Here is a 20,190-nt window from a genome sequence, read left to right as displayed (position 1 = left end):
CCCCGCCAGGCTCCCGCCCCGCCCGCCGCCTCGGAAGACCTGGAGGCCGCGGCGGGAGAGGCCCGGGCGGGAGAGGCCCCGGCGCCTCCCGGCTGGGTGGGGCGCACCTGAGCGGGCGGCCCCGGGAGGGAGCTACGCGCGGGATCTGCGCGCGGGGTGCGCCCGGGGCCAAGCGCTGCTGGCGTGGCCGGCGGCCGTGAGCGGTCGGGTTAATTATTTAATCACCCGCTTGGGGCGGTGGAGCTGCGGTCAGCCGTCTCTGGCTCCGCCCCCTCCCCGGAGCGCCCCCAGCCGGGGGTACAAAACTGCCCCTCTCCGCGATGCGCCCCCCCACCAACTGCCCTGCGTGCTGGGCCGCCGCGGGTGAGTGCGGGACCCGGGGAGCTGGGCGGGAACCGGGAGCCGGGGCTGGAGGGCTGTAGCTGGGCGGGCTTCCTAGGAGAGGACTGAGCCGGAGCTGCGCGCGCGCGCGCGCGCGCGTGTGTGTGTGTGTGTGTGGCTGGGGGAGGGGTGCTTTGCTAACTCAAACCAGATTCCTGGTGTTTCCCGTAGAGATACTGCAGCCCGGGCTTTGGAAGTTTTCTTTCTGTCCCTGGGAGAATGGAGGGGAAATACAGTGCTTTTGCTTTTCTTGTCACCCTTCGCAATCCGACTGGCGCCCACGCCCTCAGCTGCGTCCACGACTCCTCTTTGCCCGTGTGTATCGGAGCAGTTGAATGGGGAAAGGGTCTCCGAGCCGCGGAAGCCTGCCGCTCCTCTGTAGAGGGTTTGTGGTGCTGGAGGGAGGGTCTCCCTCGTCCTTACGCCCAGCAGCCATCTGGACCAGGGAAAGCTTTCCGCCTGCAGCCAGCGTAAACAATGAGGGGCCCGGGTGCAGGAGGGCCTCCTATAATGCAACTTCTTCGAACAGTCTGGGTTTCTAATAACTCCCCGCCGCCTCCGCCCCCTTTCTGAGGCCGGGGTGGAGGAGGGGACCACCAGCAGGATGGACTGAATTTTAAGAGAACAAAGAACAGGGCACAAAGGAAGGGGAAGCTGAGCTGTGGATTTCCCCCAGAAATGGGGAGTTCGCTGGACTAAGGCTGGGCCCATCCAAGCCTCTAGGTGGCTCCAAGGCTCCCAGAGCAATAATGGGGCATCCTGGGGAGTCCTGGGACGCTGCATCCCTGTGAGGTAGCTAGGACCCTGCCGCGAGTGTGAGGGTGCCATGTGGGCTCCAGTTTTCACCAGCTGCCCTGTGTGAGCTGCCCATGTGACTGACAGATCAGGGTGGTTTATCGCCACCGAATGTGGACTTCACCCCTCTCCGCCTCCAGCACAGCTGCTGCTTCCCACAATGGGGGCTTCCGTGAGCCGACCAGAGATAACCCCGTGGTTCTGGTCTTCCCAGAGGTCCTGCTGACCCACGCAGGGACTGGGAGCGGGCTGGTGTGGTGAAGTGAGGCTGTTCCCAAGAGGTGGCAGTTTGGGGTGAATCCAAGCCAGTCTGATGTCTCCCTGAGCTCACAGACCCCTGCTGGTTGACCAGCCAGTGTTCAGATTAAACTCCCTAGCTCAGGGTCTCCACTTGGAACATTCTTTCCCTTCTCTGGGGTTTTTGCCCTTTTCTCTCTTGATCCCTCTTTTCTCTTTCATGTCTCTTGCACACGCCCACCCACCGATACTCATCCCAGTCTGGTGTGCGGACCCACATTAACTTCTGTCCTGCTGCCTCTTAGAGACGGACCATCCAGCCCTCACAGGACTGGAGCCCACGGAGTCCCAAGCAAAGGACAGTCTTATTTACAAAATGGGCTGGGTCCCCCACCCCTCACCCTGGGCAGATGATGACCGGGGAGAGGAATCTGGACCCTTCTTGACAAGTCAGGCACTTTCCCAGAAGGGCCCCAGATTGGCTCCGGTTCAAGGATTCCAACCCCCTCCACCTTTGGAGTGGCCGATTGATTTCTGTGGCCAGGACAGGCTGTGTGCCCAGGTGTGACAGATAAGGTGTTTGATATTGGCCAGGCTAGCTTGGCTGCTTTCTCTTTCTCCCTCTGCCCCCCTCCCCCACTCTCCTACCCAATCCTTCTTCCCTTCTCCAGTTTGGGTTGCTGGGAGTGGAGAACCAAGAGGACTCCTGCTGGGGCAGCGTCTCCAGCTTCCTTCAGCTAGACTAGACGGCTGGAAGTTCCATCGGCTCAGAGGAGCTTGGCCCTAGGTGGGGAGGGAGGAGTCTGTCCCTTGGAGGAATGAGAGCTGGCTTGATGCCAGAGATAAGGCTTGGGGGTGGAGGGACGGGCCTTGTGCAATCTTGCCCTGGAAGCTGACAGAGGGCTGACCCAAGCTTAGGTCTTCTGACCTATGTACTGGAGGCTTTTCCTCCACCTTGGGAAAAGGAACAAACCTTGGAGCCAGCTGGCAGAGTCCTGAAGGCCTGCTCTAGCAAAGACTTCTGGGGTGCCTAGGAGTGGATCGTGGCCCCGGGAGGGACTGGTGTGTGGCTGGATGTGGCCGTCATCTGCTCGCTGTGCGTGGTGAAGGAAGCGGAAGCTGTTAGTTTCCCACAGTCCCACTCAGCATGTCCTAGAAGCTCCTGTTTAAAATACGCTGCTTCTGGAGCCTTGGGCTCCCTTCCAGAAACGTACATCAGAGTCTCCCCCAGGCACTGCCAGCTTGCAGCTTGGGGCTCCATGCCAGGGTGGCAGGCGCTGGCATCCAGACCCCTCCCTTCTCCAGGAACAGGGGCACCGGAAGTCTCCACTCAGCCTCCCAGGCTGAGGAAGGGGCTCCCTTTTGGGGCCAGCAAGGGCTGACAGAGCTGGGGCGGGGGGGCTTCTGCAAGCAAGGCAGCAGTGCACGGGCGAGAAACATCGCTGAGTGTGTACTCGGGAACGGCCTCTTTTGCTCAGCCAGGTCCACTCCGGCCCCTTCTTCTGCCAGGTCTTCTGCCCTGGTCATGGGGGGCAGGGGGCCGGGGCCAGCCTCCCGCTTCCCTGGGAGAGTCTCCAGGTTCTCCTGATGCGTGTGTCTCTCCCCTTCTTGCAGTGACTGAAGGTGGGCTGCAGACCCCAGCTTCAGATTGCCCTGAGGGACTGTGAAGCCAGGCTCCACCTGCATACCCTCCGTCATACCCTCAGGGGCCCACTCCCCGAAACCCCTCTTTTATTCCTTACATTGTTGCCCTTGACCCCAAAGCATCAAAAGGGGATTAGTGCCCTTGACCCTGGACGAACACAAAAGGAGCCTTCCCTGGGCTACACTGCAGTTTACACCTCCCTTGAGAATTGGATTAGGTCCAAAGAACCAGGCAGTGTGTTATGGGGGTGGAGGGCCTGGAGGGCCGTGGAGGTTTTGCCCCTTACCTGTTGCTGGTAGCACCCAGAGCACCCCGGATTCCTGAGTTATCCAGGAGAGGAAGGGCAGGGGGCTCTTTTATCCCACCTTCTCCTCATCCCCGCCCCCCGCCATGTCAAGCTGAAATCAGAGTATAAGTCCTGTCTGAGAGAAGCCAGGCTCTTCCCTCCTGCATCACGAAAGATCAGGAAGGAGGAAGTCAGGCGGGCATAGAAGTCAAGTCTCAGGTTGCTGGACCGGTGGCCGGTGGCGACTGCAGTCTGCCCCTGGGCCTCAGAACCTTGGAGGACCCCTCCCCCTGCAACGCCTCATTCTGGGGACCCTCCAAGGACTAGAAAGGGTCAGCCCTGGAGCCTTTTGGAGGGGGTATCATCAGGTGACACTGAGGTAGGTGACTCAGGTTAATCATGTGTCGTCCTGAACTTGGCCAGAGTGTCTGTCACTGGGGGTGCTGGAATTTTCCTCCTGCCTCTCAGGTACAGACACGGGGTATCCGCTGAGAGCGAGAGAGAACACGTCACAGCACCTTCATAGCACATAGGCCAGCGCTCACCTGCGCGCGGTGCTGAGGGCTTGGCCTGTGTGAGCGTATTTAATCCTTGGCCCCCGGGAAGTGCGCAACGTCACCCACGCGGCCAGGCCATGGGGCGTCTGGCTCGGGGTCCATGCTCTTCACCTCCGCGGCTCAGGCCCCGGCAAGGCCAAGACCCATTTGCCAGCCTGCTCTGGAGGAAGTCCAGATGGGCCTCCTCCCTCTGGAGAACCCGAGCGTTCTCTGGTCATCCCCACCCCTCGGCTGAGCACTGCAGTCTCGGGAGCAGGGAAGCGAGGCCGAACAGGGCCCGGCAGGTCTGATTTCAAGGCCAGCCTTGCTTCCTGCAGTAGAAGCTCGGGGCGGGCCGCGGGAGGAGCCAGAGGGCCACTCCCAGGTGAGGGACACCTGCCCCGAGCTGGGGCCCAGGGCCCCCCTGCCAGGCATCTCTTCTGTCTCCCAGCTCTTCCCTCTGTGATGGCCACCCGCCCTGTCCGTGCTTCTGTGGGTCCGGTCCGTCCGTCTGTCTGGCGCAGGCTGGGGAAACACGTCTCCAGGAAGGGCCCTGTAAACAAGCCAAGTTGCTGAACGCACTTGATTTCCCTTGTAGCTTCCTGTCACCCCCAGGGTCACGGGTCACGCCTTCTCTTTCTTTCCAGGTCTGTTCCAACTCCCAGGTGGTGAGGCGGCTTTCTCCTTCCCCCTCCCACTGGCCAGAGCACAGTTCTGGGATTAGGAGGGACGGGGATACAGAGGTAAAGGGGAGGGAGTTGGTGGGGAGCGTGCGTGTTCCCAGCCCTGCCAGAGCAGGCTTCCCAGCGGGACGGGGCTTCTGGTGGCTCCTGTGGTCTGGGTTTCCCAGGATTTATCTGTATTTTTCTCTTGAATGGTGGGGAATGGAGTGCCCACCCTAGAGATATTTTAACCTGAAATTCTGTGTAGAACTGTGTATCCTGGGGCACCAGGGTGGCTCAGATCATGATCTCCTGGTCCTGGGATCAAGCCCCAGGTCGGTCTCCAGGCTCAGTGGGGAGTCTGCTTCTCCCTCTCCCTCTGCCTCTCTCCCCGCTCGTGATCGTGCGCGCTCTCTCAAATGAATAAGTAAAATTAAAAAAAAAAAAAGAACCGTGTATCCTGTGGGTGTTTATGCATCTAGAATCTTCAGATCTCAGAGGCCATGGCCCCAGTGTGGCTTCTGGCCCTCTGGGTGGAGGGGGGAAAAGCCCAGGGGTCAGAATCAGGCAGATCCTGAGACCCTTCTCTCAGCTCTGTCCCAAGCAAGTATGTGTGGCTTGGTGATGCACTGCTGTCTCAGCCTCAGTCTTCTTACCTGCAAGATGGGAATGATGATAACTCAGTGGGATTGTGCGGGAGAAGACAGGATGGTGTTATTTCTTGTGTTTGTGGGTTTTTTTTAAGCCAGTTTAGTCGAGATAAAGCAGCTTTTTGGTGCCGAATAAAAGCTCAGGGAATGGGAGTTCCCTTTCTCATACTTCCGGTGACCCATGGTCCAGGAAGGGCCTGTCCACCTGAGATCCGCAGGTCGGGGCTAGGATATCCCTGCCCAGGCTGGGTTCCTAGGCACTGGCCTGAGAGCCATCACAGCCCACCCTGAGAGTTGTTACTCCACAGTTCCCCTGATGACAAGTCATTGTTTGAGTGAGGTTGGACACCTGCTTCTATGTTTTCCAGCCGTTAAAGGGTAAATTAAGCTATAGTGCATTTTCCCTACTACGACTCAGCCTGTCTAAGTTACTGGCTTCATTTTCTTACAAACTGTACGAAGTATAAATTCTCTAAAATGAACAAGAATGTCTACGAATCCAGTGGTGAGTGTCAGGTTTAGCAGAGATCCCTCTGGAACAGCACTGCCCATGCAATACCATGCTAGCCACATAGGTAACCTTCCATCCTCTGGTAGCCACATTTTCAAAACTAAAGACAGGTGACATCAATTTTAATATGTTTTCTTTAACATAGTACATATCCAAAAGATTGCCATTTCACCACATAGTCATAAAAAAATGAATGAGCTGTGTTACATTATTTTATCATAGAGAGTCTTCAGAGTCCAGTGTGTATTTTGCTCCTGTAGCAAGCACATCCTCATTTCGGATGCTAAATTTCACAAATACTTACTCTGAATTTGAATCTCCTAAAGTTCAGAGTTGAAAGAGTAGATTCATACTCTCAGGGATGTTTTAAACATAAGTTTTCCAAAAAACTGTCTCTAGCATCAGTTTTAAGGTTAAATATTTAAAGTAAAATAAAGGATTGAGTCCCTTGGTGACATTTGCCACATTTCAAGCTCTCAGCAGCCCTGCGTGGCTCGTGGCTACTGTATCAAATACCGGAGGTTGAGAATATTACTGTCAAGTGCCAAGAACAGAGGTGCTTTGTGTCAGCAGTGTTGCTCGACATTATATTGGCAATTGTAGCAGATGTAATAAGATAAGAATAAGGAATGGAGGAGACAGAATTATTATTAGTTGCAGATGATGGGCTTGTCTACTTGCAAGGCCCAAAAGATTCAACCATAACGATTTGAGTATGCAAGACAGTAAAGGTCAGTAGGGTAAACATTAAATATATATAGATCAAGATTGTAGCTTCCCCATTTACCAGCTGTAACAGTCGGAAACTACAGCTATGGAAAAACGGGAGGAGGCAGAACCCAGTTAGAATAACAACCGGCCATAAAATGACCCAGAATAAACATGACCAGGACTGTGTAGGACTTGTAGGAAGAAAACCCAGCGCATTTAATGGAGGGTATCCAGAAGACTTGAGTAAATGGCCTGAAGATTTGATGTGGAGATCCAGTCTATTCTTCCCAAATTAATTTCTTATTTCCTTTCAGTTCCAACATAATCCCACCAGGATTTCTTTCGGGACTGTTTTTAAAGTCCATCTGGAAGAGTATCAACATTAGAAAAAAACAAGAACATTTTAGAAGAAAAAAAGTTAAGTAGGGATGTTACCCTACTAGATACTCAAACACGTTTTACAAAGTGGCTGTGTAGACCTGGTTTAGGAATCGACAGACCCATGAACACAAAGGGAAGTCTGGAAATAGATTCATGAGTGGGAGATAATCTGTATATAAAGAATTTTCCTATCCAATGAAGGTAACATCTGATGTTTTACCCACATTTTATAACAATTCTATATGGAATCAGTAACTAACATTATTGTTACGTTTCAATTGTTTTTTTATTCCAAGTAATTCAAAATCCTCTTTCCTTTGTTGTGTTTTCTTCTAGTATTTTCCTCTATGAATAGTTGTTCATTATTACCTGGGAGCTTTAGAGGAAGTGAATATTTTCATACTCTTAGAAGTGGGGAAGGTCTTTGCTTCATATTGTGAAAGCCACAAACCATGAAACAGATTTGACTACGTAAAAATTAATAAGCAGTCTGGAAAAGAAAACAAAATCATCCCAGTGTAAACGGGTATATGATAAATTTGCAGAAATATTTGGAAACTGTGCCGTTAAGCGTCTGCCTTCGGCTCAGGTCATGATCCCAGAGTCCTGGAATCAAGCCCCGCATCAGGCTCCCTGCTCAGCGGGAAGCCTGCTTCTCCCTCTCCCACTCCCCTTGCATGTGTTCCCTCGCTCGCTATCTCTCTCTGTCAAATAAATAAAAAAGTTTTTAAAATCTTTAAAAAAAATTTGGAAACTATGATGGTAAAAATTGCATTTGCTTTAAGATTTTAAAAAGTCCTACAAATCCATTGGAAAAGGTAAAGCTGCTTCCCCAGAAAAATGGGCAAAGGATTTCAACAAGTAATGCCCAAGAGAAAGGATACAGAAGCTAATGATACAGGTTTTAAATGCTTACTGTCCTTAATAATGAAAGAAGCACAAGTCACAAGTTTGCAAGGTTGCAGGTGACTGTTGTTTCGAACTAAAGAAGGCGTAGCACCTGGTACTGGACACCATCATCCTGTGCTGGTGGGACTGGAACTTGGTAGAACCTTCTGGAGAACAAGTTAACAGTAAGAAACAAAAGTTATTTAACTCACTCACATGTATCCTCCGGATTAAGGATTTGTGCCAGCTTAGGTAGGAAGGATTTTTCTTACAGAGTTCAGGCAAAACAGAAACAACCTGGCATTCCTTAGTGGCCCACTGGGTGTAAAATTTAGGAATTTAGTACTTAATTTCAAATTTATTAACATAAATATTTTCACTCAAATGTGAACAGTGGGTTACTTAATTGTCTGCCTGCAGTAGAAGGTTCTGCAAGATTCATATATCATTTCTATTTTTTTAAAAGAAAGAAGAGATAGGTGAGATTACTGTATAGGCCCAATACATTCAAAATATTATATATATATAATTTTTTTTTAAAGATTTTTTATTTATTTATTTGACAGAGATAGAGACAGCCAGCAAGAGAGGGAAGACAAGCAGGGGGAGTGGGAGAGGAAGAAGCAGGCTCATATCAGAAGAGCCTGATGCGGGGCTCGATCCCATAACGCCGGGATCACGCCCTGAGCCGAAGGCAGACGCTTAACCGCTGTGCCACCCAGGCGCCCCTATATATAATTTTTTTTAAGTCGGGGGCAGGCAGAGACTGAGGGAGAGAGAGAATCCCAAGCAGGTTCCACACCCAGCACAGAGCCCAACATGGGGCTCGATCCCACAACCCTGAGATCATGACCTGAGCCAAAATCAAGAGTCAGACTCTCAACCAACTGAAGCATCCAGGCGCCCCCAAAATACTATCATCTTAACTTCTAATCAATAGCAAAATACAATGAGCTATTTTACATTTTCTTTCTCATTCTAAATCTTTGAAGTCCTTTAGTATCTTTCACCCCTTAGCACCTGTCGATTCGGACTCCCCACATTCCACGTGTAGCCACATAAGGCTGGTGCAGCCCCATAGGACAGTATCGCTGTGAATCATTTAATAACCCGTAGAGGCAGCAGAAGGCGGAAGTCACGGAGAAGGCGTGGTGCAGAGTGTGGAGTGCACCCTGTGAGCCCTGCTCTGGTAAGAGCCTGGTGTCCTGATGGGCTGGGCTGGGCTCACCCCACGCCCGCTTCCCCAGCAGGGATCTCCAGGGGAAGCAGGTATTGAAACAGGGCCTTGTTCACTTTCCTTTTCTTCCATGAAGCAGGGAGTGTCCTCCAGGACATGGGATCTGCCCCGTTGTGGCTGGGCAGTGGCACCCTTGGGTCAGTGAGCCTGGTTGGGAGGGGCAGGCAGGCAGGGGTGGTGGTGCAAGCGCAGGGCACCCAGCCTGGGTTGAGGTTCTGGTCTTCCTTCGTGGCAGCTGGAACGACCACGGAATAGAAGATGGGGCCTAGAGCCGGGTAGGCCTCCTGCTGAGCCTACTCCTAAATGTGCAGGGGACTTCCTTCTGGGTGGTCCTCCCCACCCCCCTCCTCTCCCCTCCCAGAGAGGCAGAACATGGGGAGGGTCCTCCGAGCAGGAAGTTGGAATGAGATCCTGAGAAAGGAAGAGCCCATTTGAGCCATCCCTGAGAGCAGATCTCTGATGGGAAGTCCGTCTAAGGGAGGCTTGGTTCCAAGGGTCTTCCAGAAGCAGCCTCCCCAATGCCATCCCACCCCCCTCTTCCGCAGGGACTTTACAGCTGGGGACATCTGAATGGGCCGGGAGGCATCACCTCATTCAGAAAACCATGTGTCCGGGGTCGGCCAGAAATAGGCTCAAGTCACCATGTAGTAGCTGCGAGAGTGATCTGTGTGGGGTGAGGCTCGTGCCATCTGAGCCTCAGTTTCCCTTTCTGTAAAATGGGGGCAATCTCAGCACCCTCCTTGCAGGGAGAGGGGCACGAGTTTCCCCTGTCCTAGCACAATGCCTGGCATGCGGCAGGCACCGGTAAATGACAGTATTGCTCTGTCTGCACACAAGACTTGATGGCTGGCAAATTGTGGGAGCACTGTGGTGCTGGTGGTCCTGCCGGACCCCGGGCTTTTTCTCTGCGTCCTTGCAGCCACCAGAAGAGCTGAACTAGTCCTGTAGAAGGAGCAGAAGCAGAATCTTCAGCTGCCCAGGGCATCTTGGATAGGATCCCACTGTGGGATCACCCATGTGGAGAGGCTGTCCTCCAACTCGGAGCTTTAGTGACGCTGGAAATCGGCCAGTCTCCGGGGGACGGTGTGGAGGGGATGATGGTTATCTTGCTTCTCCTCAGTTGAAGAGGTCAGGCGTCAGGAAGCAGCTGTTGGGGAGCGAGTTCTTTCGGGGGAGTCCTAATCTCTGTGTCTCCCCTTGATTCCAGGTTGCTATAGATTGCCCACGTTCTCCTCCCACACGACTTAGAATCCATGCAGGCGTCCAGCTTGGGGGGAGGGAGGGAGGGAGGGAGAACAGACATCCATGGGGGGGTGCATATTGGCACAGAGGGAGTGGAGCCGAGACCCAAGCTCAGGCCCTTGCCCTGAACCTGAGAACCAGACCCGTCTAAGGTGGTGTTGAAATTAACGTGTTTTCCTTAAGCTTTTGATGCTTGGGGTTATTATTATTATTATTACTACTATTATTATTATTATTGTTACTAAAACAGCATTACCACATTAAAGAAAACAAACAAAATGCCTGTGTCCTCTGGAGCCTGACGTAAGTCCTTTAAGTCTTTGTGTAGACTTGCGATCACTGGATCACTCCTATAAAGAGCGTAAGCCCTGCCTGTTTTTTCCCCTCCCACGTGATGATGGCATTTGGTCACCAGTGGTCCATGTGGCAGCCTGGTCTCCGCAAGCCCCCACTTCTCGTGGCTGCATGTCAGTCCGTTAACAGCCCCTCGTCTCAACCATTTCCTTATTCCTGGCTGTTAGGTGGATTCCAGCCTTTCGAGCTTACAAAGAAGGCTTCTGTGGATATCTGGGCATGTGACTTTTTCCCCTGCTTTGACATCGTTCCATAGGGTAGGCTTCCCATTGGAGAAGTTGCTAAATCATACTCATTTTAAAGCCCTTATTTACAGAAACCGCCATAGTGGCTGGTGCCCCAAGGCCACACTTTGGGTCGTGTGTGTCTATTTTAGTGGCTGGAGCCCTGGTGTGGGAACAAAGGCCTGGCTCCCACCCATGACCTCAGGCGAGTCCCTTGATGTGGCTTCATCTCTGAGAGAATGGTCACTCTGTCCCCAGGGATTTTAAGGAGATACTTGACACAGAAACGCAAGTGGGACAGGATGGGTAATGGTGGTCATTCATGTTCCCATCCTGGGCTTTTTTTTTTCCTTTTCCTTTTCCTTTTTTATTCTTTATTTTTTTTGGTGGCTGTTCAGGCTCAGATTATTTTAAGACCACTCTTCTTAATGTCCGGGTGCAAACAGCACACTTTCAAATACGAGGGCTTTTGGCAGTGCCCCTGAAGGAAGTAAAAGATTGCAGATTGGGGCGCCTGGGTGGCACAGCGGTTAAGCGTCTGCCTTCGGCTCAGGGCGTGATCCCGGTGTTCTGGGATTGAGCCCCGCATCAGGCTCCTCCGCTGGGAGCCTGCTTCTCCCTCTCCCACTCCCCCTGCTTGTGTTCCCTCTCTCGCTGGCTGTCTCTATCTCTGTCGAATAAATAAATAAAATCTTTAAAAAAAAAAAAAGATTGCAGATAGGACAAAATCAGCTAAAACGACAACACAGCCCCCGTAGAGGTTCCTCCCGCCACATGTAGCAATGTGGCTCAAAGCATCCAGGGCTCGCTCCCAGTCCCGGCAGCCACTGTCCCACGGCTGGAGCGAAGCTCTCCTCTGCGGTCCCTGGCACTTCTTATCTTTGCAGGGTAAGGCTGCCAAGTGTTCCAGAAAGCACTGAATCTTTCTCTGGCCACAAAAGCCAGAGCCCCTAACCTCTTCCGGAGGAGAGCAGCTCCCGGAGGGGAGCAGCCCACATTTCCCTGAGCTTCTTGGGCAAGCCCTTCTCTGTGTGGCTTCAGCGGGCAGACACTGTGTAGCAGAGCGTCTCCCCTGTTTTGGCAAAGGGAAGCCCTTCCTGGTGGTGGGATGTTGCTTGCACCCCTGGGAGAAAGGTCCATAGCTTACCAGGTGAGACCTGTCGTTGGAGAAGGCCTGTGGGGTTTGGCGTGGGGCCTGGCAGGCCTGGAGTCCCCTCTGATTTTGCCCTATCTTTCTTCCCCGCTTCTGGGCCCTCAGCAGCTCCTGGTGTCCCTACCTCCAGAACATGCCCTGAATGTTTCTGTCCATCTCCTTAGCCACATTCATCTCCTGGCCCCCATTCTCTTTGCCCTGAGCTCCTGCTTGCTCTCGTCCACACCTGCAGCCCCAGCTGCCATGGAAACCTCCAAATACACAGACTGGAGAACTTCCCTGCTCAGGAACTGCCTGTTGGTTTCCTTTCGTACCTAGAAGGCCATCCGAACCTCCTACCTGGTCTTCAGGGAGGGCCTGTGGGACCTGGCTCCCTGCCCCTGGGCTTTCATTCTCTTCCTCAAACTCTGTCAGCCTCTTCCCACCTCTGGGTGTTTGCATGTGCTGTTCCCTCGCTGGATTGCGCTTGACCTGCCTGCTTCCTTCCCATCATCTGGTTCTCGGCTCACAGAGCCCCTTCCTTGGAGGGGCCTCCCCCTATCCTGTAACACCCACGCTGGCTCCCATTTCCCTGTTTTCCTCTTGACACCAAGGACTGCAAGAGACTGTCTTACCTGGTTGTATACGGCTCTGTCCCCCACACACCTGTGTTCACACTACACATAGGCCCCAGGAAGGTGGGGGGGCCTATCCACCTTGTGATTCTCACCGCCCTGCTGTCTTCGGGGCCTGAAAGAGTATGGGAAAACTGGGGGTATGCAGGAAGTCGAAGAATGAATGAATGAATGAGTAAATGAACAAAGCCTCCTATAACCATTCCCAGCCACGACTGAGGTCATCTTGTCACCCCATACCCTCTTCTGTTCAGCCATGTTGCTTGGGGCTGGCCCGGACCGGTGTTCGAACAGCTCACGGAGCTGATGGAGGGCAGCTGCCCGTGGCAGTGGCGATGCAGTGGGCATGGAAGCCTGTGTCCTCTGAAGCAGGGTGAGCTGCAGGTCAGCTGCAGAAGTGGGAGGCCTGCCCTGCTGCCCCGGGAGAGCTTCGTTCTCTCGCCTGCCTTGGTCGGGCTGCCTGCAACCAGCCACTGCCTGGGTGTTCGGGAGTGCATGTGTCCAGCCCATCCTTCTGTCTGTCTAGTTTCTGCTGCACGGGCCGATCTGTGTGTACGGCATGCCGGGGAGGATGGCTGAGGCGTCCGGGCCAGGGCTGTCCTCTGGAGTCCAGGAACAGAGCTGAGCTGAGGGTGTGGCTGGGGGAAACCAACCAGGGGCCTGGCCTTCCAGGGAGGGCTCGCTGCGCCTGCCTTAAAGGAATGTTCTGTGGTTGGTGGGGTGAACGGTAGAGGAGTCTAGTTCCATCAGAGGCTGGGGAGAGTGAGGGAGAGCTGTGAGTTCCTGCCCGGTTTTCCTTTGCCCTGCCAGGAAAGTGGGATATGGCTTCCGGGGTGGGGTGGGGTGGGGAGCGGCTGCCCTGTCATGGGGCGGCCTATTTTAGCCGCTTCCCCAGAGCTGAGTCACTGCACTTAGCAACGCCCCCTGCCAAAGACACAGCTCTCTTTGGCACGATCTCCTTCCTGGTGGGCTCTTTGGCCTCCTGACCAGCCCCCAGGACTGGCCCAGGCCACCTGTTGGTCCTTAATCTCAGTATTTCTTACCCCCACATTGTTCTGTGCTCAAAGCTTAGGGTTCTCACCAGCCCTGAAGCCTGTCCCATCTGGTCTGAGCTCTAGGATTCCAGAGACCCAGACCTTGGCCGGGCTCCAGGACTCCGTGCTGGGCAGTGGGATGGGTAGGTGACTCCATACAAACCCCCAACTCTCTCAGGACTTTTTCATGCTGGGTATTGGAGATGGTTTGGTGTTTTATAAGCCAGGAAACCTCATTCCCACCCCCAGGGAGGGAGACCACAAGCAGCTGAGAGCATTGGCCTGACTTTCGCTTTCTTTCTGGGGTGTAGGGCCCAGCCAGTGCTGGGGCCCTGGGGGCTGTCCTGCGGATTTCCCTGCTGGCCTCTCTTACCTGTTCTCCTGTTTTACCTACCGGGATAGAGCAGGGGCTGATGGGATGATGGGATGTTCCTGTCCCGGAGTCATGATGGCCAGAGTACCAGGTCTCTGTGAGTGGGCACAGGGCTCTTCACTGGTTCTCCTGAGGCCCTGGCAGCCAGGTCTGTGGTTCCTCTTTCTCACCTCCTTGAGGAGCACTTCAGATTGGGAAACCACGGTGCAGGATGGAAGTTGCTCACTGGGTCTGGGGATTCTTGCCATTACATTGAAACCCTTAACACAACTCTGGAAGTTCATGTCGTTATGTTCCCACAATTCTAGCCCTTATGCCCCCTGCCCTGCCACCCCTCTTTTTTTTGGTTTACCTGGTAAATAGCATAAGCTTTAGTTTCATAGCTGCATTCTCAACCCGGGGCAGTTTTGCACCCCCACCTCCCCCTGCAGGGGACATTTGGCAAGCCTGGAGATGCTGGAGACATTTGAGGAAGCAGCCAGGCTCCTCCTTTTTCTGGACTTTTCTGGCCCAGAAGCAGGGAGGGGCGTTCTAAGAGTCACAGGAGCTGATGAGGGATGCTACCCACCAAAAGCCAGAGAAAGGTCTGGAGCGGAGTAGAGAGAGCACTGGACTGGCAGACCAGCTTCCCGCCCAGATCTGCCCTTTGGGGCACAAACTTGGATAAGTCACTTTGCTTCAGTACACCTGTTTTCTGGGGCTGCCCTTCCTTCCCAGCTCTTTGAGATCCTGGGACCCTGTGACTAGAGGCAAGAGCTGGACCAGGCTGGTTGAAGACATGAGCCCTTTTCATTCTTGCCTGGTGTTAGGGATTCCCTAATACTAAGGTGTCGTTAGAAACCTGGTTTGGTTTCCTTCTGTTCTTAACATGCCTGAGGCCAACTACAGAGTCCCTTTCTCTTTTTTGGCCAAAGAGAGTTTTCCCCCAGAGGTTGGCCTGAGAGTCCATGGCTGGCCCAAAAAATCACATATGGTGACCCTTTTCTGAGCAGTGGTGAGGGGATGACCCTGAGGCCAGTACTTTCCGTGAGTGTAGTTTAAGAGTCAGCAAAATATGGCCTACAGGCCAAAGCTGGCCTGCAACTTGTTTTTATGTATAAAGTTTTATTGGAACACAGCCTTACCCTTTGTTTACATACGCTCTGTTGCTGCTTTCCTACTATAAAATGGTATCTTCCACGAAGCCAAAAATCTTGAGTCTCTGGCCCTTTATAGAAAACGTTGGCCAGTTGGTCTAGCTGATGTCTGTCTGATTGTTCAGAGGTTAGATCCCAGGATGTGGGCCAGAGGGAGGGTTCGGGTTAGGGGTAGGGGAAGCTAACTCGCCTGAGGGTTTGGTGGGGAGAAGGAGGAACATGAGGAGGGAGAGCTGACTGGCTTTAGTGGGTCATCTCAAGGCCATCCAGGAGAGTCCTTCCCTGGCTCTGAGCCCAGCCTAGGTCACGTATGTGGCAGGTCTGCCCCGGTGCCTGGCTCCCACCGTATGTCCAATAGGACTTTGTTTGCCGGAGTGACAAGTGTAGGACTGCCTGGGGCTGGCACGGGGTGGGTAGGGGTGACACTTGCTGGTGGGGGAGCCATCAGACTGGGCGTCAGCAGCTGGACAAGGAGTGAGAGCACTGGGGCGGGGGTGGGGGATGGCTGGAGGACACAGAGGTCGGGCCAGGAACCTCGGAGCGGTCTATAGGCTGAAGTGAAGCCAGCACTACCAATGGGCCTGGAGGGCAGGATGGAGATGTTGCCATTTGGCGGGTCTGCTGGACGGGCTTCAGTAGTGAGCAGGCCCCTCAGAACCCCTTCTGGAAGCTCAGAGTCCGTGGGCAGATTACAGCCCCGTGGGTGGGAATAGAATGAGGGAGTGGTGCCTGCAGGAGAGGGGATATCCAGAGTGCCGGGAGGCCACAGGAGAGGTGGCCGAGAGGGCGTTTCCCAGGAGTGACGTCTCCGCTGAATCCTGAAGGACGGTGGGTGAGCCAGGAGACAGGGTATTCGAGCAGGGACCTGCATGTGTCCAGCCTGGAGTCCAGGAGGCAGATGCTCGGGCTGGGGCAGAGAGCAGAGGTAGGGGGCCCGCAAGGAATGGCATTGAGGAGGGAGGGAGCGGGGATTGGTCGCCAGATCCAGGGGTCTGTGCTGGGGAGTCCTGCACGAGTTTTGTTTTAGATAAAAGGTGACGAATGGCCTGGAGAGGGACAGAAGGGTGAAAACGGGGATCTGCCGGACTGGTGTCGGGCCAGGTGGGATGTAGTGGCTAGTGGGGGCAGCCTTGGGGGTGCAGAAGAAACCGGCAGAGTACCCATGGGTTGCGGTTTGTAGTGGGAAGGGTGGGCCTGCCGTGAAGGTCGAGTTGAGAGCTATTGGCAAGACTGGTGGCCGACACCAGGTCTCCCCACCCTGCTCAGCCCAGCACTACTGGGTTTAACATTGGGGGCAGGTCCCTCCGGAGGGGAAGGGGACAGTTTGGCTCCAACATGGTACCTCAAGCTTTCAGATAACCCAGGCTCTCCTGGGGTCCCTTCTGCTGATCTTCTGGTTAATCGCTGCCCCCCCAACCCAGATCTGCAGATCTTGGGGGCCAGACCATCTAGTCCCTGCCCTCCCACACTCCTAATGATTAAAGCAGTCAGGAGGCAGTTCTCTTCATCCCCAAGAGGCACCCAGTGAGTCTTCGGCAAAGAGCTTGGCCCCATGGTGGAGAGGTCGCAGGCGGGGTCCTCACTTATGGGACACCCAGCAAAGACTGGAAGCCTGGGGAGCTGGTTCTGTGGGTCCCAGCAGCCCCACCCCAGTTCTGATTCAGAAAGGGAGCCTGGCCGCTCGCTCCTGTGGACATACAGGGCAGCGTCTCTCTGGGGCCCGTCCTGTTGGCTCCCTCCTCTGAGGACCGTGACTCAGCTTGAGGTGTCCACTGACTGCAGGGGTTGAGGTCAGACAGCAGGAAGAACTTACAGCATGTGTCCAGCCCTGGGCTGCCACGTGCACTCGCCCGTGTACTTCCACATCCCTCAATGTGGTCATGTTCGCTCTGGCGGCATCCCGGATGGGGGGAGACGTTGTCGTACCCCCGGGTTCAGGGAGAGCAAGTCTGTGGCTACCTGAACACCCGGTTTGTGAAAAGTGCTCCCGTACCCCCAGTGCCGGTGTGTGAAGAAAGAAGCAGGGTTTCGATGCCGATTGCCGGCATATTTCATGGAAGTTCATTTTGGTGGGAGAGCTGAGGGTCGAGTAGCGGCCCCTTGGCCGGTGGGCTTCGGTGCTGTGCGGCCAGTCCGGGTTAACCCTTAGCCTGCTGTTCTCTTCTTGCAGCCCTATGATCTCCTCCTTGTTACCCCCTCCACCCGCCGGACTTCAGATCTGACCCCTGACCCGCTGCCGCCCTCGGGAGGCCCGCCCCCCAGCAAGATGCCTATCCTCAAGCAGCTGGTGTCCAGCTCCGTGCACTCCAAACGCCGCTCCCGCGTGGACCTCACGGCCGAGATGATCAGCGCCCCGCTGGGCGACTTCCGGCACACCATGCACGTGGGCCGGGCGGGGGACGCCTTTGGGGACACCTCCTTCCTCAACAGCAAGGCTGGCGAGCTGGACGGTGAGTCCCTGGATGAACAGGCCTCCTCCTCGTCCTCCAAACGCAGCCTCCTGTCCCGGAAGTTCCGGGGCAGCAAGCGGTCGCAGTCGGTGACGAGGGGGGACCGGGAGCAGAGGGACATGCTGGGCTCCCTGCGGGACTCGGCTCTGTTCGTCAAGAACGCCATGTCCCTGCCCCAGCTGAACGAGAAGGAGGCAGCCGAGAAGGGCTCTGGCAAGCTGCCCAAGAGCCTGTCGTCCAGCCCCGTGAAGAAGGCCAGCGCCGGGGAGGGCGGCCAGGAGGCGGCGGCTGAAGGGGAGCTTGGGCCCCGGAGGAACGGGGCTGCCGCCCCCCACTCCCCGGACCCCCTCCTGGACGAGCAGGCCTTTGGGGACCTGACGGAGCTGCCCATGGTGCCCAAGGCCGGCTTGGGGCTCAAGCACGCCGAGTCCATCATGTCCTTCCACATTGACCTGGGGCCCTCCATGCTGGGCGACGTCCTCAGCATCATGGACAAGGAGGAGTGGGAACCCGAGGAGGAGGATGGCGGTTACCATGACGACGGGGACACTGCACCCAGCGCCTTGCAGGCTCCCCTGGTGGCTGCCGCGGCCCCTCCACGGGCCAGGCAGGAGGGCGCTGTTGGCCCAGACCTGCCCCAGGACGAGGGGTGGGCGGCGGCCCCCAGCCCCGGCTCGGCCCGCAGCGAGGGCAGCCACACCACGCGGGACAGCAGCTCCCTGTCCAGCTGCACCTCGGGTGTCCTGGATGAGCGCAGCCCGGCCTCCCGGGGCCCCGACAGGGCCCGGGCCCCGCCGACCCGGCAGCCCGACAAGGAGTTCTCCTTCATGGACGAGGAGGAGGATGAGGAGATCCGAGTGTGAGGGGCTCCCGGCGCGGGGCTCCGTCTCCCCCTGCTCCCAGGCCACCACCCCCTTCCCTGTCCAGTCCCATGCAGGGCAGCCAAGAGCCTGGCATCGGCCACAGACACTGGACCTCCTGGACGAGAGGTGCTGGCGGGGGGCGTGGGGAGCTGGCGGGGGCTGCATGGTGCACCCAGCCCTCCTGAGCGCTGCGGGACAGGTGGGTGCCCGCAGCAGGAACCCGCTGTCCTTTTCCTCCACCCCGGCCTCAGAAGGATGCCAGATGTCGGCCAAGTCCTGCCTCCTGCAGCGCAGCAGATCAGCCTGGGGGCGGCCGGGGGCCACGGCTAAGGACTCTTGGCTCACCTTTCCTCTCCTGGCCTTTCTGTTGTGACTGTGTGGCAGGAGGAGGGGTGGTCACAGCCCCGGCCCCTCCGTCCCTCATCCCCGGCTCCTGCACCACAAGCCTGGAGCCCCTTGGAGCTAAGCCGGACCAGATGTGTGCACTAAACGCAGCCCCTTCCAGGGGAAGAGAACAGGATGGGGAACGAAAGGAGGCCCCAGGCTTCTTGAATTTTCTAGAAGGGGCTCTTCCAGGATGACACTAGCAACAGGCTGGGCGCTTGCTCGGTCCCCATTGATTTGTTTGTTCTTGTCAAGTTTAAATCCTTCCAGAGCGGTATCTGGAACAGTGTGACTAGGTCTGCCGCCAGAAGGAAAATCAGATCCTTTTAGAAAACCTTTATACTAAGTGCTTCCAAACTTTATTTAGAACCTTATGGGGTGGGTGTCTGTGCGTGTCTGTCCCTTCTCCCACCCCATAGCTATTAACAGTTGAAGGCAGCCAGTGTAGAAAATTTCTGGAAAAGGATTTTTAAAAAAATAATATATCATTCCTATGGAGGGATTAAAGCTTTTTTGACTGGATTACTCCCCCTATACACACACACACACACACACACACTTCCTCTTCCTTGAGGCCTCCGTACCAGCAGAACCCCCTCCCCCACTTCTGAGGGCCCTGAGGGTATAGAGTTGCTAGATTTAGCAACAGACAAAACTAGAATGCAGAGATAAATTAGAATATTCGGCATACAAAGGATAATTTTTAGTGTGAGTATGCCCCCGGGCCATGTTTGGAACATACTTATGCTAAAAAAAAAAAAGAAGAAAAGATTGGTTCTTCTGAATTCAAATTTCACTCTGGTCCTTATAACCCTGCCCCAGGGGATTGAGTGGGGGCTTGGGGGTGTGGCCCAGGGTTAAGGGATGATGACTTTCCTGCCCTGGGAACAAGCTACCCCACCTTCTCCTGTCCCCTTGTTGCCAGTGTGTGGAGGGGACAGACAGAGGCTGGCAGGGGCCGCTGCTCTAGTCTCCCGCGTTTTGTCAGATCCTGATCTGGACACTAACCTAGTTCCCGATTCTGGTGCCCCGTCGGTGCTGTTTCCAGTAGCGTGGCTCCCACTAGGGGAGGAATCACATGGGGCTGTGCAGCCCCTGCCAGCAAAACCCATCCAGACCCAGTGGTCAGTTCCAGATTCTAAACTGTGTATTTTTTTCATGGTATTGTTAAAACAGTGAGGAAACATTAAAAAAAAAAAAGCCCTAATGCACGCCGGGTGTCTGTCTCTGCTTCTGGGGAGCGCTGTTTCAGGATGTGGGTGGGTAGGGGTGAAGGTGCAGATGGGGGGGCGTTCTGGGGGGCTGCATGTGCTCCTGTGGCGCTCAGGGCCTGAGGTGGCTTCCCTCCCTGTCCCTTTGGAGCCTCTGGAGGGACAGGGTTCATTGCCCGTGTGCCTGGGCAGGCCTTCGGGGCTCTGGGGTCATGGGCCCCACCTGCCACTT

At 55.2% G+C, this 20,190-nt stretch overlaps 1 protein-coding gene across 2 annotated transcripts in view; it reads left to right on the top strand.

Annotated features, from left to right (window-relative positions):
* Positions 1 to 19,947, top strand: part of CDC42EP4 (CDC42 effector protein 4) — a 22,335-nt gene extending 2,388 nt beyond the window's left edge. The window contains exons 1-2 of one of the 2 annotated variants that reach the window (XM_034640535.1): positions 41 to 363; positions 17,221 to 19,947. In XM_034640535.1, the coding sequence (XP_034496426.1) occupies positions 17,317 to 18,363 (1,047 nt within the window). In that variant the 5' untranslated portion in view covers positions 41 to 363; positions 17,221 to 17,316 and the 3' untranslated portion in view covers positions 18,364 to 19,947. Of the gene's footprint in view, positions 1 to 40; positions 364 to 17,220 lie in introns of those variants that run through there. The other variant, XM_011233540.3, reaches the window with a different exon arrangement.
* Positions 19,948 to 20,190: the final 243 nt, after the last annotated feature.

Source organism: Ailuropoda melanoleuca, chromosome 13 (genome assembly GCF_002007445.2).
Source record: "Ailuropoda melanoleuca isolate Jingjing chromosome 13, ASM200744v2, whole genome shotgun sequence".
Lineage (NCBI taxonomy): Eukaryota > Metazoa > Chordata > Mammalia > Carnivora > Ursidae > Ailuropoda > Ailuropoda melanoleuca.
Note: the sequence above shows the minus strand (reverse complement) of the source record. Positions and strands in the feature narration are given on the sequence as shown.